Below are 18,407 nucleotides of genomic sequence, written 5' to 3'. Positions count from 1 at the left end.
GACAAGAACTGTGTTTTTTTGGTCTTTGGGTCCCCAGCACCAAGTTCACTGTCTGACACAGAGAAGGGGTAAAACAAATGTTTGCTGGATGGGTAGATGGATGGATGGAAAATGAAAAATTATTGTCCAGGAAAAGTTTCCTGATTATTCAGATGTGGGCTGGTATTTAGACTTCTCACCTTAACCCCAAGCGTCTGGCACCTATTACATGAAGCCAGATCTCAGACCTCAGAATGCCCCAAAGCAGCACATCACAGAGCTTTCCCTGGGACCAGGGGGTGGGAACATCTTCCCCAGGTTCCCACCAAAAAGTTTAGGCACTGAGTAGAATGCAACCAGTGCAGGGCTCCAACTGTGCTCTCACTTCGGCCCAGAGGGATGCCCTTGCCAGACCAGGGAGATGGGAGTAATGCAGTTAAGCATTTAACCAGAAGACAAAGCCAACCTCTCTACAGTTTGTCCCCTGCAGAAGAAGAGAGTGCTGAGCAACACACAAGCCTGGGGAACTCCAGAACAGGCGCACAGAAGGCAGGACCCCTATTGACAATTCAAATGAGATGCAGTGATGTTTACAATAGCCAAGACATGGAAGCAAACTAAATGTCCGTCCACAGAAAAATGGATAAAGATGTGGTACCTGTATACAATGGAGTATTTACTCAGCCGTTAAAAAGAATGAAAGAATGCCATTTGCAGCAACATGGATGGACCTAAAGATTGTCATACTGAGTGAAGTAAGTCAGAAAGAGAAAGAGAAATATCGTATGATATTGCTTACATGTGGAATGTAAAAAAAATGATACAAATGAACTTATTTACAAAACAGAAACAGATTCACAGACTTAGAGAATGAACTTATGGTTACCAGGGGGGAAGTGTGAAGGGAGAGGGATAGTTAGTTAGGGGGTTTTGGATTGACATGTACACACTGCTGTATGTAAAATGGATAACCAACAAGGACCTACTGTATAGCACAGGGAACTCTGCTCAGTATTCTGTAACAACCTAATTGGGGAAAGAATTTGGAAAGGAATAGATACATGTATATGTATAACTGAATCACTTTGTTGTACACCAGAAACTAACACAACATTGTTAATCAACTATACTCCAATACAAAATAAAAAGTTAAAAAAAATAAAAAATAAAAATATTCACCTATTAAAAGAAAACAAAAACAAACAAACAAAAACAAGTGAGATGCAAACACAGGAACAAGTCTTAAGGGCAAAGACTCTTCTTTTTTCATGTGGCCCCCAGCCTTGTTTGGCCTCCCTGCAACAGCTTCCAGAGAAGTGAATAAAACACCAAAGAGGGAGGCAAGCTTGATTTATTTCTCAACTCTCAGCCTCTCTCTCCCAAAGGCAGAGCCCACTGATCAAAACCTGAGGGTCTGGAACCTGGGCAGACCCCAGGAAGTAGAAGCCCAAGTGCCTGCTCCTACTAATAATGACCACAGCAGGCTATGGTAGCACTGACAATGTTGGCTTACATAGCAGGACACACTTTACAGGCTGGATCTTTGTTCCTGCTCTTTTCTCTGATTGCTCTCCCACCACACTGTCTTAAGTCTTAGCCATCCCTCAAAACCCTGTGCAAATGCGTGATCTGTGAAGCTTTCTCAGAGCCACCTACCACCAGCCTGAATTAAACAATATTTTCCCCATATTTCTATAATACACTGCTCATACTTCTTTTACAACACTAATCTCAATTTCTCTTTCATTGGTATTTCATACTTGATTATGTTCCTGACAAGGCTATAAATGCCTGGCAGAGAGGGACTATTTTACCCATGTCTGCATACCCCATGATTTTAGCCCTATGTTCTAGGCATTTGATAAATGTCCATTAAATAGGATAACAATTTTCAAAGCATTACAAAGCACCATGCAGACAACTAGGTTCATAAGTTCAAAGCATATGGAGAAAATAGGAGTGATAATATGGGTGGGGCGTATCTGGGAAGACTTCCTGGAGGAAGTGTGGCTGGAGGAGGCTGTGCAAGGTGGGGCTGAGAATCATGACCAAAGCCTGACTGTTAATTTAAGTTCTGGGAGGCAAAGGTCAGGCTTCTCTCCTTCCTTACCCACCTTTTTCCCCATCCCAGTATAGAATAGTGGCAGTACAGTACAGTGGTTAGAAATGCAGACTCTCAAGACAGACTGCCTGGATGAATATCCTAGCTGAGTCACTTAATAGCTGTGTGACCTTGGGCTAGTCACCTCACCCATCTGGTCTCAGTTTCTTCCTCCCTGTAAAGTATGGGTAAAGTAGTATCTAACTCACTGGATTATGTGATGATTTAATGAGTTAATCTATGTAAAACTCTTATTAGGTGGCAACAGCTAATTTCAATGTTTTATATAGATTAACTCATTTAATCTTCACACAGCCCAATGAGGTCGATACTATTATTATCCTTATTTTACAGGTGAGGAAACTGAGACTCAGAGAGCGTGAGGTGAGGAGACTATTAGCATATCCTACCCCAAAATGTCAAACCTTCTCCAAACATGACAAACTTGGACCTGCTTACCCCAAACCATACAACTCTTACCCTGAAGAACCAGAACCAAAATCATAGCTCAAAATAATAATAACTTTGGGGCTTCCCTAGTGGCACACTGGTTAAGAATCCGCCTGTCAATGCAGGGGACACGGGTTCGTTCAATCCCTGGTCCCAGAAGATCCCACATGCTGTGGAGCAACTAAGCCCGTGTGCCACAACTACTGAGCCTGCGCTCTAGAGCCCGTGAGCCACAACTACTGAGCCCACGTGCCACAACTACTGAGCCCACGTGCCTAGAGCCCGTGCTCCGCAGCAAGAGAAGCCACCGCAAAGAGAAGCCCGCGCACCGCAACGAAGGGTAGCCCCCGCTCACCACAACTAGAGACAGCTCGCGCACAGCAACGAAGACCCAACACAGCCAAAAATTTAAAAAATAATAATAACTTTGCCTTTATTATAATTCATAACCATCTGCTAAACACCTTCACATTTGAGGCTCACTACAGCCCTATGAAGGAGCCATCACCACCCCTGCTTTTCAGATGAGTGCTGAGGTCCGGAGAGGCAGTAGGACTTGGAGAAGCAGACACCATGGCTCCAGGTCAGAGAGCCTCCGCTATGCCCGAGCAGCCTCCAGCCCACAGGCTGGGCCACAGGGCATCAGGCAGGGGGCAGCAGCCCCACACCCTCCTCTTCCTCATGCCCTGAACAACTCGTCCTCCGGATGAATCCACACAGTCTCTGCCCAGAGCCTACCATGGCTGCTCATACCATCAAGAAGGTGAGTGAATTTACAAAAAAACAACTAAGGCTCCAGGGTCTAGAGATGACAGAAAACAAAAAGAAAACCATCACCAAACAATAGCGAAAGAAGTGTTTAGAAATAATTTTCAAAATAAAAGAGTTTGAATATACAACAATGTAATGACTTACAAGGATTTTTAATGAAGCATATCTACTTCTAATCTGATGAGCATCTATCATTAAATTTTTATAAACTGTGAGAAACAAACAAACAAAATAAAAGAGTTTGGTTTGGAAGACTATATTTTTCATTTCTAAAAAACTAGACAAAAGAATTGAACCAAAAAGTTATACATAGGGGCTTCCCTGGTGGCGCAGTGGTTAAGAGTCCGCCTGCCGATGCAGGGGACACTGGTTCGTGCCCCAGTCCGGGAAGCTCACACATGCCGCGGAGCGCCTGGGCCCGTGAACCATGGCCGCTGAGCCTGCGCATCCTGAGCCTGTGCTCTGCAATGGGAGAGGCCACAACAGTGAGAGGCCCGCGTACCGCAAAAAAAAAAAAAAAAAAAAAAGTTATACATAAATTACAAATGGCCAATAAAATATTCTCCTCATAATCAATGAAAAGAATTCAAAACACAGCACTGAGACACCATCAATTAAAGTGGGAACTTTTTAAAATAATAGATATAGGGGTGGGAGGCAGTTGCAGAGGCTGAACATTCATGGGAGTATAAATTGAACCACCTTTTGAGAGAGCAGTTTGGTCTGTGGTATGTAAGGGCCTTAACGTAATTGATGTTCTTTGACCTCACAGTTTCGTTTCTAGATATTTATTAAGAAAAGTGTATAAAATAGTCACAAAAATAGGTTTAAGAGAATTCATGTGGTGTGTTTTACAAAAGAAAAAGAAAGAGGCAACCCAGAAAGCTAAAGAGGGGAATGATTAAATAAGTAATGGCACCTCCATCCAGTGGAATTCTTTGCTACCACTAAATATGACGTGGAAAAGTTGAAGATTATTTAATGACCTTAAAGAAGTTAATTGTGAAAAGCAGGTAGAAAATAAACAGTGTACTATATACTGTATATAGACTAATCCTCATATTATAGAAAAATGTATGTATACAGGGACACTATAATGAAGTGATTAAAAGCCCAGACTCCTGAGCCAGAGTGCTTGGGTCTCAGTCTGAAACTGCCCTTAAATGCTGTGTGACCTTGGGCAAGTCAATTAACTGCTCTGTTCCTTGTTTAACTCATTTGTTATAGAAATAATAATGGAACCTTTCTCACTGATGCTGGAAGGACTGAATGAGTTAATAACTGGAACACAGTAAGTTATATGTGTTAGCTATTCTTATCATTGCTTACACATAGAAAAATGACTGTAAGGATATACAATCTAAGATTGTTTCTGGTGGGTGGTATTACAGTAATGTTTATTCTTCCTTTTGATATCCCAATTTTCTAAATTTTCTTTCATGTACATATAGTACTTTTAATAAGAAAAAAATATATTGCTTTATTAAAATTAAAGAAATCTTGGACAGACTTCTTAGGAAAAAAGACAAAGAATAAAAGTCCAGACCAAGATACAAGGCATTGATGCCTTACTAAGAAATCAGAGCAGGGATGGGGGAGAACCGTGAAGTATGAAAAGCCAGGACTGGGAAAACCAGACTAGTACCCAGACTGTGATGGTTAATTTGTCAGCTTAGCTAGGCTGTGGAGCCCAGTTATTTGTTCAAACATCAGTCTAGATGTTGCTGTAAAGGTATTTTTTAGATGTGATTGACGTTTAAATCAGTCAACTTTCACAGTAAAGCAGATTACGCTCCACAACGTGGATGGGCCTCATCTTATCCACTGAAGGCCTTAAGAGAAAAATACTGAGGTCCCAGGAAAAGAGGGAATTTTCCTTCCAGAATGCCTTTGGCCTCTAGAGTACAACATCAACTCTGGCTGACCTGCCCTGTGAATTTCAGCCTTGCCAGTCCCCACAGTCGTGAGAGCCATTTCCTTAAAATAAACTCTCTGTTGGTTCTGTGTCTCTGGAGAACCCTAATACACAGGACCACTTGAAGAAGCCAGGAGCATGCTTCTCACACAGTGCTCCCTCTCCGCAGCTTCCCCGGGGGCGAGGGGGAGCTAGCCTGTAACTACCAGTCTATATCCTCTTTCCCACCTGTCGGAACAGTTATTATTATGCTAAAAAAAAAAAAAAAAAAAGACCAATCAGAGGATTGTTAGTGCTGAAAGTATGTAAGAACACGGCCTTCCACATTTAAGAAAGTAAAGAAAAACACACATCGCAGTGGAGCAGATGTGGCCCTTCCCCAGATAGGAGCACCTCACACCTTGCAGATTCTATGATTGGTTTCACACACATGGCAGTAGCAGGGTCAAAGAGAACCAAGCCAAGAAGAAGCCGCGTTTTAGGAGGAGCACCCATGAAACATGCAGCACACCCAGAGAGAAATAAGTTCCGGGCAAGACGCAGACTGCACACCTAGCCAGGTCTGGGCCCGGGATCTAGAAGGGCAGCAGCTGGGGCCCCCCTTCCCCACTGCTCAGGACTCCAGCCTTAGCAATAGCTGCAGGACTTCTTTCTACTCAGCTCAGGAATTGACAGCAAAAAGGCTTAAACACGACGGAACCCACATTATTGTGTAAATGATTTGAACTTTGATAAAAATGTTAAGGAAAATTGCATTCACAACAAATTACAAAACAATTTACGAAGCACTTCTGGGGTTAGGCAGAATCCCTCCTCACTGAGGAACGGATGAACCACTCAGGCGTGGTCCTCTCAGGATTTCCTTCTTGTGCCATTCTGGTTCTGTGTGTGTCTGTGTGTGTCTGTGTGTCTGTGTCTGTGTGTCTGTGTGTGTGTCTGTGTCTGTGTGTGTCTGTGTCTGTGTGTGTGTCTCTGTGTGTGTGTGTGTCTGTGTCTGTGTGTGTGTCTGTGTGTCTGTGTCTGTGTCTGTGTGTCTGTGTGTCTGTGCATGTCTGTGTGTGTGTCTGTATGTGTGTGTGTTCTGTGTCTGTGTGTCTGTGTGTGTGCCTGTGTCTGTGTATGTCTGTGTGTCTGTGTGTGTCTGTGCGTCTGTGCATGTCTGTGTGTCTGTATGTGTGTGTGCCTGTGTCTGTGTGTGTATGTCTGTGTGTCTGTGTGTTTGTGTCTGTGTGTCTCTGTGTGTGTCTGTGTCTGTATGTCTATGTGTCTGTGTGTGTCTGTGTGTCTGTGTCTGTGTCTCTGTGTGTCTGTGTCTGTGTCTGTGTGTGTGTCTGTGTCTGTGTGTGTCTGTGTCTGTGTCTGTGTGTGTCTGTGTCTGTATGTCTATGTGTCTGTGTCTGTGTGTGTGTCTGTGTGTCTGTGTCTGTGTGTCTGTGTCTGTGTGTCTGTGCATGTCTGTGTGTGTGTATGTGTGTGTGTTCTGTGTCTGTGTGTCTGTGTGTGTGCCTGTGTCTGTGTATGTCTGTGTGTCTGTGTGTGTCTGTGTGTCTGTGTCTGTGTGTCTGTGCATGTCTGTGTGTGTGTCTGTATGTGTGTGTGTTCTGTGTCTGTGTGTCTGTGTGTGTGCCTATGTCTGTGTGTGACTGTCTGTGTGTCTGTGTGTGTCTGTGTGTCTGTGTGTGTCTGTTTGTGTCTGTCTGTGTGTCTCTGTGTCTGTGTGTGTCTGTGTGTCTCTGTGTGTGTCTGTCTGTATGTCTATGTGTCTGTGTGTGTCTGTCTGTGTGTCTGTGTCTGTGTCTCTGTGTGTCTGTGTCTGTGTCTGTGTGTGTGTCTGTGTCTGTGTGTGTCTGTGTCTGTGTGTCTGTGTCTGTGTGTGTCTGTGTGTCTGTGCCTGCGTGTGTGTCTGTGTGTGTGTGTGTGTGTGTGTGTGCTGTATGGAGGTGCCGAGCACATGGGCTCCCAGGTTCGGGGGTGGGATGCCTGGGAGCTGAGTGGACTGGCCTGACCATGTCCTCCTTGGGGGAGGGATGCTGACTTAGCCTCTTCTTCTCCCCAGAAACCCCACGATCCAGCCACTGTGGATGAAGTCCTGCACCTGCTGGATGAAAACGACACAGGGACAGTAGAATTCAAGGAATTCTTGGTCTTGGTGTTTAAAGTCGCCCAGGCCTGTTTCAAGACACTGAGTGAGAGCCCTGAGGGAGCGTGTGGCTCTCCGGAGAAGTGGCGCTCCTGTGGCCCCCCAAGAGCCAGGAGAAGGGCAGAGAAGTGGCACTGCAGTGGGAAGGGCTCAGAAGAGACAAGGCCGTGCAGGGAGAAGCAGCACACAGAGTGAGCAGGCTTCCAGGGGACAGGGCAGGCCTGGGTCTCAGACCCCAGGTCAGGACATCAGCTCTGCTCAGGCCAGTCATCGGGACAGGCAGTCTTGAGTCCCAGAGACAGGAGGGAGCCAGGCAGCAGATGCCAGCAAGGGGCCACGTGGAGCAGACCCAGAGAGTGCAAGGAGACAAGAGTCCTCAGACCAGAGAGAGGCGGGCGGAGAGGCAGTCACAGACCAGGGAACGGACAGAGCCCACCGGACAAGTGGGACTGTCACTGGAACGATACCTCAGACCCAGACAGGTGCCACCCAGACCGTGGAGCAGGACAGGAGCTGTCAGACAGGAAGTGCAAGCATCCAGCCACGGGAGTCCACCAGAGGCACTGAGATCCACAGCCAAGGCAGGAGTCAGACAAGCCAAGTGGTGACAGAAGGACACATTCAGACACAGGCAGGGTCACAAACCCAGACACACACCCAGACCGTGGAGCAGGACAGGAGCCATCAGACAGGAAGCGCCAGCATCCAGCCACGGGAGTCCACCTGTGGCCAGATCAGAGAGACTGAGACTCATGGTCAAGACAGGCATCAGACAAGCCAGGTTGTGACAGGAGGACACATTCAGACACAGGGAGGTGCCACCCAGGCCGTGCAGCAGGAGAGGAGCCAGACTGCAAGCCACATAGGGGCTAGAGAACAGAGCCAGACTCAGAGGCAGTCAGGCAGTGGTCAAAGATGGACACAAGTGATCAACTATGAGGCAGGAGAGACAGTGCTGGGAGGACAGGCCCAGACTGGGGCAAGCGCTGTGACAGGCGGACAGCACCACAGCAGCACTCATCCACCGTGCGGTGTGACAGGAGGGCAGGGAGAGAGCGAGCCCACCTTGGTTAAACAGGAGTGGGTTGATGACCACACGAGGGAGACAGTGATCCAAAGGCAGGACCAGGGCAGCCTGCACACCAGTGTGCCTTCAGCACAAGGCCAGGCAGTGGCCCAGCGGAAGGCAAGCAAGGCCTCACAGCCAGGGGGCTGTATTCCTACTTCAAAAGCAGCAAGCCATGAGTGCCCCAGCACTGGGGGAAGAGCGGAGAGTGGTTGGCTTGCTGTGCTCTGGCCAAGTCCAGTTAGCAGGTGCCTGGACATTAGCTCTTCATCGTGGTGCTTCTCTCTTAGGTCTTTCTCAGTGAGACCATTTCTGCAAGGTGCTTTCTATCCTAAACTCTTCTCTCTTACCTGCTTTGCTGTGCAGACCCTCTCAGGAGCAAGAAGACATAGAACAAGTCATCCCTTTGTGCCAAGTTTTCCTCAGCTTATGGGGGTTTTCAGAGCTACTTTTATTTCTGCCATCTGTCCATTGCCCCATCTATCCTAACGCATCAATAAAACCTTCCTAAGCAACTGAGCTTTGTTGCTCAACCCTAGAGATGTTAAGTCCAAAAGTTTGGAGTACAGCCTATGCAAAGTGTTTAGGAACTTCTTAAGGGGACTTCAGCTTCCAGTAGAATGGCAGACTAGCTACTCTAAAAGGCCTCCCACAAGAAAACAAGTAGATCCTGCATAAAGCACATTTTTTCATTGCATTGTTGCTTTACAGGAAATAAAGGAAATCTCCAAGGCGAAAACAAAATGTGTTAGGCTGAATAATAACCCCTAAAATGTCCATGTCCTAATCCAAGTAATCTGTGGATATATTACCTTATATGGCAAAAGGGGCTTTGCAGATGTGATTAAATTAAGGGTCTTGAGATGAGGATATTGTCTGGATTATCTAGGTAGGCTCATTATAATCACAAAGGTCCTTATAAAGGTGAGGCAAGAGGGCTGAAGTCAGTAAAAGGAGATGTGATCATGGCCTCAGGGGTTGGAGTGATATGTCACAAGCCAAGGAATGCGCATGACCTCTGGAAGCTAGAAAAAGTAAGGAAACAAGTTTTCCCCTAGAGCCTCCAGTTGCTCTTTCAACACCTTGATTTTAGACTTGTGAGTTTCAAGGATGCAAGGGAATCAATTTGTGTTGTTTTAAGCCATTAAGTTTGTGATAATTTGTTACAGCAGCAATAGGAAACTAATACACAAAACAAAAAAACCCAGAACTAGAGCCAGGAGAGTAAAAGGTAAGGCTGTCCTTCTGAGGACAAAGTGATTTTATACCTGTCCCTCACTGACCTTTAGGTATAAAGGCCAAAGACAAATAGCAAAGAACTTGCAAGGACACAGGGGATAGTGTTCCCACAGTCCCTTCATTGGGACTCTACTAGAGAATGAGCTTCACAAACAAACAAACAAAAACCAGAATTATAAAAGCATTTGCCATAGAATATGATACAGAGCATGTCTACATGTTTACTGTAGACTATGACTAAATAACGGGGATAAAGATGACAGAATAACATTTTACATTATATGCTCTAAATATAAATATAATAAGCTAACAAAAATGAAGCAGAAGGAGAAAGTGTATGGAAAATAGAGTAAGTCCACTGATTGTCTTATATAAGTATACAATTTTAAGTATATCACTTCAAATTAGATATTGAGGAAGAAAGAAGATGGGGAGAGTGAAAAAGTGTTCAGCAAATTCCATTATTACTTAGAGTAGGGGATGAATAGACAGTATATTTAAAAAGGAAGGGGATACATATTACATGAAGATGTTACTATAAAAGTAACATTAGAATGAAAATACAAACCCTTCTCAACATCAAAATATATTCCAGGAAAAAAAAAAAGCAAATACAATGACAACATACTGAATGTTATTTATGTACAAGATATATATTTGCATAAATGTGACATAAAAAAGTGTGGCAGACTGAGGTCAAACATACAATTTATAATAATAATGTAAAAGGCTTAATTCACTATTGAAAGAACACGTTTTCATACTGGGTCTATGTAAGTCTATGCTCTTTACAAGAGACATCAAATCCAAGAGATGCAGAAAATCATTTTAAAAGGGATGAGTGGGTAAATAAAAATCAGGAAACTGCAGATTAAAACAAAATTTAAAAAGCAGGGTCATTATCTTGATTCCTGACAAGATAGAATTTGTCAAAAAGCATTAAATAAGACCAAGAAGGAAACTTTAAAATGTCAAAGGCTATAATTTCATAATGAAAATATAACAATTTTTAGTATCTATACTTTCAATAATGTAGCACAAGTCTCATACAAGCAGGAACTACAGTAGATACAAGGACAAATTTATAAAAAAAGCAGAAATAATAGGGTAAAGGGTACTTTTAGAGTAGAGACAAATTAAACAACACAAATATTAAAATATAACTCTTTATATACATAATCTACTAATATACTAACCCGACAATAAAAATATACATTCTACACATGAAATATTTAATATTATGCCACAAAGAAACCCTCGATACATTATTCAACAACAGAAGTCATACAAATCGCAGTCTTGCTGGCACACATAGTATCAATGAATGTTGCCAGATCGCTGTTGTTTTTGTTGCTGTTGTGGGAAATTAACAGCAGACATACACCCTATTAAACAATTTTTGGATAAAAGGAGATGAATACAAAATGAAATTACAGAACTTTTAGAAAATAATGACAAACGAGATACCTAAGGACCTATAGAACACAACTGCATGACTGCTCCAAGGAAAATTCAGAGCCTTAACTACAAGTGAATAAAAATTAAAATAAATGAATTAAATGTACCAATTGAAAAGCTAGAAAAATACCAATGAAGGAAAAAATATATATATGTATGAATTTTAAAAGGTACAAGAAGAAATTGATGGCTAAGAAAGTAGAAAAGTAGTACAAAAAGTAAATAATAAGAAATTAAATAAGCTATTTCTTTGAATAAACTAGGTAGAAAGCAACTAACCAGCCTAATTTTTAAAAAGGTAAAAAAGGTACACATGAGAAAGCACAACTACACAAAATAGGAAATAACAATGGGCAAAAGATATAAACAGATAGTTGACAGAAGAAATGCAAATGATCCTTAAATATATAAAAAGATGCTAAAGCTTGTTCATACTAATAGAAACACAATTAAAACTATATCAAGATACCATTTCTCACCGTCAGCTTGGCAAAATTCTGAAAGAGAATAGACTTGAGACCAGACTTTCTGAGAATAGACTTCGTCGACAAGGCTGTGGAAAAGAGGTACTACCACATTTTTCTGATGAGAGTGCAAAATGACACAGCCTCAATGGAGGGAATTTGGCAAAATTCATCGTTATTACATCTGCCTGTTTTGCTCTTGCTGTTTCCCCGGACCTGAAGTAGATCTTGGCAGATAACAGCGTTCAAAAATTATTTGTTGAAAAAATGGAATGACTTCACCTTTTTTTCCCACATACATTAGTTAATATAATCTCTATGCAGACCTGTGACTATGGAAAGGCAGCTATAATCAAGCTCATATCGAATAAGAAAATGGAGTTTCTTTAGCGCTGCCAAAGTCACGCAGTTAGAAAATGGCAGAGGTAGGACTAAACTCAGATCTTTTGGCTATAAACTCAGTGACTGATCACGCCTCACAGAGAAAAAAAGGCACAGGTATGTGTGAGGATCTACCCAAAGGGGTTGGGAAGGAGTCACACAGAGTGGCCCTTCCAGGTCCACCTCCAGCCCCAAAAGGGGATTCAGGCCATGAAAGTATGGAGCCCACTGACGCCTTGGAATAGACCCTACTCTCAGGATCCACATTCTCAGGGAGCTTCCAGGAAGAGGAAGGGGGCTACACTGGAACAGTCAGGGGAAATATGAAGACACATGTGGTTCTGAAAAAGAAGTCAAGCAACCATGAGTCATGGAGAGGCAAAAGCAGGCAGCTCTCCTCTTCTAACCCTCCCTATGTCTTGCTGGATGGATCTGGAAGCTACCATGAGATTCCTCATCCCCCAAGTTTTAGGTATAAATGAATAGGGATTCCTTATAAATATTAAACATTGGAATGGATCAAATCAGAGACACATTCATGGTCAACCTTAAAAAGAAATAATGGTGTCAACCTTAAAAAGAAATAATGGTGTCCAGGTCAACAGAATCTGACTGCAACTTTAATGTACTCACCTTTCATTCAGAAGGGAAGAGGGTTATTCAGCCAATATCGAAAAGGTGAGTCATGGAGCCAATGAGGCAGGGCCCATATAAGCAGTCTGTGTCTAGGCAAGAGGGCTACCTCCCATTGACAAGGTCTATGGCGGCAGTGGAGCTCCATCAGGTGAATGGCTGGATGGATGCCCTTAACCTCCAAATCAAAAATTGAACTCTGCTCCTCTGGTCATGATATGGGTCCCTGTGGGAGAAAGCACTGTCCAGGGGATATGAGTGACTAGGCTTTTCAACATTCATGTTCCTTGTTGTAAATCAATCAACTGAAATCGTGAAGGTCGGTCCTAGTCTCTGGGCTTGGCAGATGTGAGTCTGCCACTCAAGAAGGCTCTCATCCCAGATTCAGAGCCTGGGGACCTGTGTGTGTGTCCTAGCCCCTGTGAACCAGGGTATTTGTTAAGGTAACAAGGCTGCTCCCTCCCTAACATGCCTCTCCTTCTCTCAGGACTTACTGGCCTTCCTCAGTCGCTTAAAGTTTCCGCATAGATGCTTCTTTCAAACAATGTGCATGTTATCTTAGAGCCACGAGGAAAAACTTGTGGAAAATACACAGGGGCTTGATGGGAATGGAGTTTATTTTTTCACATTCCCTGAGATGGACTCTATTCTCTTTGAAGGATGGGAGACTCAGCCTTCCCCATCATATCAAACAAATTAAAATGCACCTACAGGCCACTTACGTATAATTTTTACTAATTTGGGGGAAAGTTTTAATAATTTTGTTTTTGAAATTATTTATATATAAGTAATACATTTACCTGATTTTAGTTATGATTTCTTTGCAATTAGTTTGTATTCTTGAGAAAAACTATTAAAAATTGCTTAACAAGTAAGAATTTCTTGTGATTACTAAATTTAACAATGAAGCTTTATTCATGAAGCTTTATTTCTAGATCTATAAACTTTTATAGAATTTAATTTTGCACATTTTTTATTTTGGAGCAGACATACATATATCACATATAGGATGACATCTATTTATTTTTGACTCAAACATCTTGTTGGCCTTTGAAAAGCTCAGAAGCCCCAGTGATATGGTTTGTCGCATGTCAAGTATCCTGTCCCCCTGAGTTGGGTACGCGGGGCTGAAGCCCCATTCCAAATGCCCCACAAACCTTTTCCACCAGGTACTTTCCTTTCACGTAGAAAGGAGGTATACTGCACTGCTGCCCCCTGGTGGTACTGAAGACTGATGCCTCTAAAGGAGCTCCTGCAGGACATTTGCTTACGCTGGAAAGGGAGATGGTATTAGAAACCGGGACAGGCTCAGTAGTGTGGCACTGGGCACAGCAGCATGTGGAGGAAGTGACCCTGAAATCTCAGCAGTGACCCACCCCAGGCTTCTCTGAGCTGCAGGGATGATAGTGGGCGTGTATATGTGTGTCTGTTTGTCGGGTGTGCCCTTCACAGAGCTGCCCCCACTGACAAATGGGCTCCCAGCATCTGGTTTGGGGCAGGCCCTGCCTCATCGCTCTATAGAGCTAGTTGTCTTGCCAGGGCTGTGGCTACACTGGGCAGGGACAGCCCTATGCGTGCCTGATTATCCCACCTGGGAAAGTACAGTTCTGGAGCAGCCCATGCAGAGAGGCAGGGAGGTAAACATCCCTTGGCTCTCCCGCCTCAAGGCAGAAGACAGCTGTCTGTGCACTTCTCCTGGGGCCCCTGAGACCAAGGCTGCAGCCCACCCTTGTCCTAGCCACTCACAGGACCACTCTGGACTCATCTCCCAGGGCTGATGTAGGCCACTCGGCTCTGTGTGGAGTGTTCTCAGTGTTCCCCATTTTACACAAGCTACAGGCAATAGATGGTGGTTCCCTTCTCCACATCTCCAGGAAGTGGGCAAAGTTTGGGTGGAGCAGAAACATCCTATTCTTATGTATTTCTTAGCAGAGAGAAAAAAACTATGGAAAAAAAAAAGCCAAATGGCTTTGCCTCTATTGTTGCCTGAATGGTGAGAGGCTTGCGGATCCATAAGGCTAGTGATTGTGGAGGGACTGAGGAGAAGGACTGGGACCCGTTGAAACAGACATGGCTAAACTCTCAAGGCAGCACCACCTCCTATCCATCAGGGCTGAAAGGGGCTCCTGAACCTTCCTCTTCAGCACTAAGTAGATGACCAGGGGACGAGGCTCCCCATTCCCTGATGCCACCAGGGTAGCTGAGGCAGTTTTGAGGCCCATGGCTCTGGGTGAAATGTGGAGGAATAGTTCTTCTACTTTATCTGGGGATTCTCCAGAAGAGAGCTGACATCACAAAGATAAAATGAACTCTAATAGGAATGCTTGTTGGGGTCCTGGAGGCCGTTATAGTAATGCATGCCATTAGAAGCCTCCTCCTTCTCTTGGAGAAAAAAGTAAGACCCATTATGGTAATGAGACAGCCTGGTGCTGTTCCAGACCCAGAGTTCTGCTTGGGCTTTGTGTTATCCCTTACTGAGCAGGTAGGAACTCAGTCAATGCATGTTTTTAAATATCTTAAATAAGAAAAAAAAAATCTTTTTTTTTTTTTTTTTTTTTTGGCAGAGCTGTGCAGCTTGTGGCATCTTAGTTCTCTGACCAGGGATTGAACCCAGGCCCTCAGTGGTGAAAGCATGGAGTCCTAACCACTGCACTACCGGAATTCCCAAATCCTTTTTTAAATTAAGAAAATTTAGTTTCAAACCATTATATGTTTATCATAGAGAAATCAAAAAAGACACAGCAAAGAGATGATACAAAAAACACCAACAATAAATCCCTTCCACACCCTCCTCTTTATGCAAATTACCATGTAAAATAGCTATATGAAAATGTACATTTATTATTACATGTGCAGATTACTATGGAAATTATATTTGTAAATTATACATCTATATGTAAAACATATAAAAGTTATAATTCTATGAAAATTACATTTATACATATATGCACATACACATTATACAAAGATATATGATTGCAGAATAGCTTCCATGGACTTTTTCCAGTGATTTAGAGCATCCCATGTTAGTAGTGTTTGGTGATTGAGATGAGTGCTAAGGAGCCAGGTTGTCAGGGTTCAGACCTCAGCTGTGTACCTTACGAGAGGTGTGTGCTTGATCAAGGTACCTGTGTTAGTTATCTCACCTCTGTAAAGTGGAGAAATAATGGTATCTCCTCATAGTAGTTGTGAGGATAGATAAATCCATACATAAAAAACTATATGTATGCTTGGTACACGGCATGGTAAGCACTCAAAAATGTTAAGAACTGAATAAAGCATTCTTTAAGGCCAGCTATTTATAAAGCAAAGGATGTTTGAAGAAGGAGGAGAAGCTGCAAATGGTCCTAATCTGCTTGACCTTGATCCAGTATAGAAGATTCTCACGGGTTGGGCTTTCTTCCTATGAGGATAATTATGGCTTTTAGCAGTTGCTCCGGACGAAGCCTCAACTGTGGAGATATCCATCTCCAAGAAAACCTAAGGATTAGGGCTGAATGTCACAGCATTACTCCAAATGTACCCATGTAACACCAACCCTCCCCCCGTCTCTCTCAAGCCCCTATCCAGTCTACCAGGGTAAAATCAGTTTCTCACTGCTCCATCTCTCTCCCTCTCAGGATTACTAGGCTGTTACCTAAGAAGTGGGTAGGGAGTGGATCTCTAATTTTTTCACAAGACTCAGGAAGCGGACCAGAGGATGTGTGTGGTTGGGGAAGGCATAGTCAACCATTAGGGCCTTAACTTTTGCATCTGACTTCGAGAGGCACGTTTAACACACTAGAACAAGCTGGGCCACAGTGACCAGAAAAATCAATCTTTTGTTTTATGAGACCTACTCATCATTTGGGTTCTGTTTTTTTCTTCCAAGGGAAAGTCACCATCCACAGAGGAAAAATTCCCTTACACAGGCTGAAATCTACCTTGTCTTTTAATCCTAATCCCAATATAAATAATCACAAATAATAAAGATGGGATTCTATGCTACATGCTGATTTGTATATTACTATAAATTTACTGAGTGCCAATTTTATGCTTGGCATATTATAAAATGAACCAGACCTAGTCTCTCTGTCAAGGAACTAACGTGAAATTAGTAGGTATAATGGAAAATATATTGAAATAACCAAAGAATCTTAGCTCAGAGAGCAAAAGCCCATGCTGTCACCTTTGGGCCCCTCCTAAACTAACCTTAGCTTTGGTATGATTCCAGGTGGCTCCGTTACAGCCATCGTCAATCCTGAAAATGGCTCTTTGGGCCTCATTCTCTGGTGCAGAGAAAGATGTTTTGTAAAGACGTTTTGTAACTCTACTCACAAAGACTGCAACACCCTCCCCACCAAAAGACACTCTCTGTTATTTCATCAGGGGTCTTTTCCACTGCCCACCACTCACAGCAAGCACATAGTTACCCTTATAAAACAGAGGACTAAAATCTACTTCTATTTTCCATGATACACCAGCTAGGAACTCACTGCTCTAATTACCATCTATTTTGTGATAAGATCAGTAGCCATATATATTGTTGAAGTGTTTGTATTATGAAAGGGTGTTGTAATATTTAATTGCACCTCCTTTCCCACAAACAATGAAAGATCAAGTCATGCCTTAACATAACATAGGGTATTATTTATCCCCACTTAAGCAGTAATGCAGTAATCTGAGGTAAATCACAGATTCATGATTTTTCCACCCATGACCTGATCTTTCTCACTTAGCTGGTTCTGGCCATCTGCCTCCCCCTTAGAGTTTTGCCAGCAGAATAAGGTGCTGATTACTCTGCTCTCCACCCTTACATAAGCACCTCACCTAGGAGGATGTGGGGCCTGCAGGTGGCTCTGCTGTGTTTTGTGGGATCTGTTGAAATAAATCAGATTATCTAGTTCAGTAGCATGTCACAAGTGCCAAACCCACACACCTCCATAGGGGAATATGACCATCCACCAAATGGAGGCACCTTTCATCCCCTTATACAGAAGGACAACCCTTACCTCTCCCTGGATCTAGGAACTAACAATAAAATGTGCCTATGCTTTTCATTTTGACCTTGCAACCTTGCCCATCTTCTTTGTCTCTCCTGTCTCTCAGGGTTCTGGTCTTCTCCTGAGAGCATCGTGGTGTAGTGGAAAGAGGCCACTGCCAGTCCCCAGGGTCAGACTGTCAGATAGACATTGGCTGAGTCCTGGCTCTACCGCCTACCATCTGCATAACTTTAGAACCCAGGTTCTTTCTGAGCTTCAGTTTCCTCACTGGAAAATGAGGATCATCATATATATCTCCCTTATAGAGTTGTTGGGAGATTAACACCATATGTAAAGCATGTAGAGATGCTTAACAAACTCTCCCCTCTCCATCTGCACTTATCCCTACCACCTCACCAATCTACCTCTTACTTTCTCATACAAGAAAATGCCAGTTTCTGTTCTTTTCCTCTAATAATACTTCCCAAATCTTCTTTCTAATCTATATACCCACAACCTTAGCCAGATAAGTTTCTTGCGAAGCCAAGACCAGAAGTGTGTTATTGGTGGGTCAGTTACCTGGGATGCCAGGTTGCAGAAAGAATGAATTATTTTTGTTTTTTTTGTTTTTTTTGTTTTTTTTGTTTTTTTTTTGCTGTACGCGGGCCTCTCACTGTTGTGGCCTCTCCCGTTGCGGAGCACAGGCTCCGGACGCACAGGCTCAGCGGCCATGGCTCACGGGCCCAGCCGCTCCGCGGCATATGGGATCCTCCCAGACCGGGGCACGAACCCGTATCCCCTGCATCGGCAGGCGGACTCTCAACCACTGCGCCACCAGGGAGGCCCAAG

The 18,407-nt window shown here is 43.4% G+C and overlaps 2 protein-coding genes across 2 annotated transcripts in view; one reads left to right on the top strand and one right to left on the bottom strand.

The window, feature by feature from the left end:
* The window catches only part of LCE5A (late cornified envelope 5A), a 190,260-nt gene that overhangs the window by 49,190 nt on the left and 122,663 nt on the right, over positions 1–18,407 (bottom strand).
* On the top strand, positions 3,270–8,601 carry LOC309800847 (cornulin-like; the record flags this gene model as incomplete). The annotated part of the gene is given in 6 exon segments (XM_082615167.1): positions 3,270–3,293; positions 7,273–7,437; positions 7,439–7,642; positions 7,644–7,776; positions 7,779–8,534; positions 8,537–8,601. Coding segments are annotated over 6 exon segments (1,347 nt in total).

The sequence above is a fragment of the Mesoplodon mirus genome (assembly GCF_964341445.2).
Source record: "Mesoplodon mirus genome assembly, chromosome: 3".
In the NCBI taxonomy this organism is placed as follows: Eukaryota; Metazoa; Chordata; class Mammalia; order Artiodactyla; family Ziphiidae; genus Mesoplodon; species Mesoplodon mirus.
This window is presented reverse-complemented; position numbering and strand designations above follow the sequence as displayed.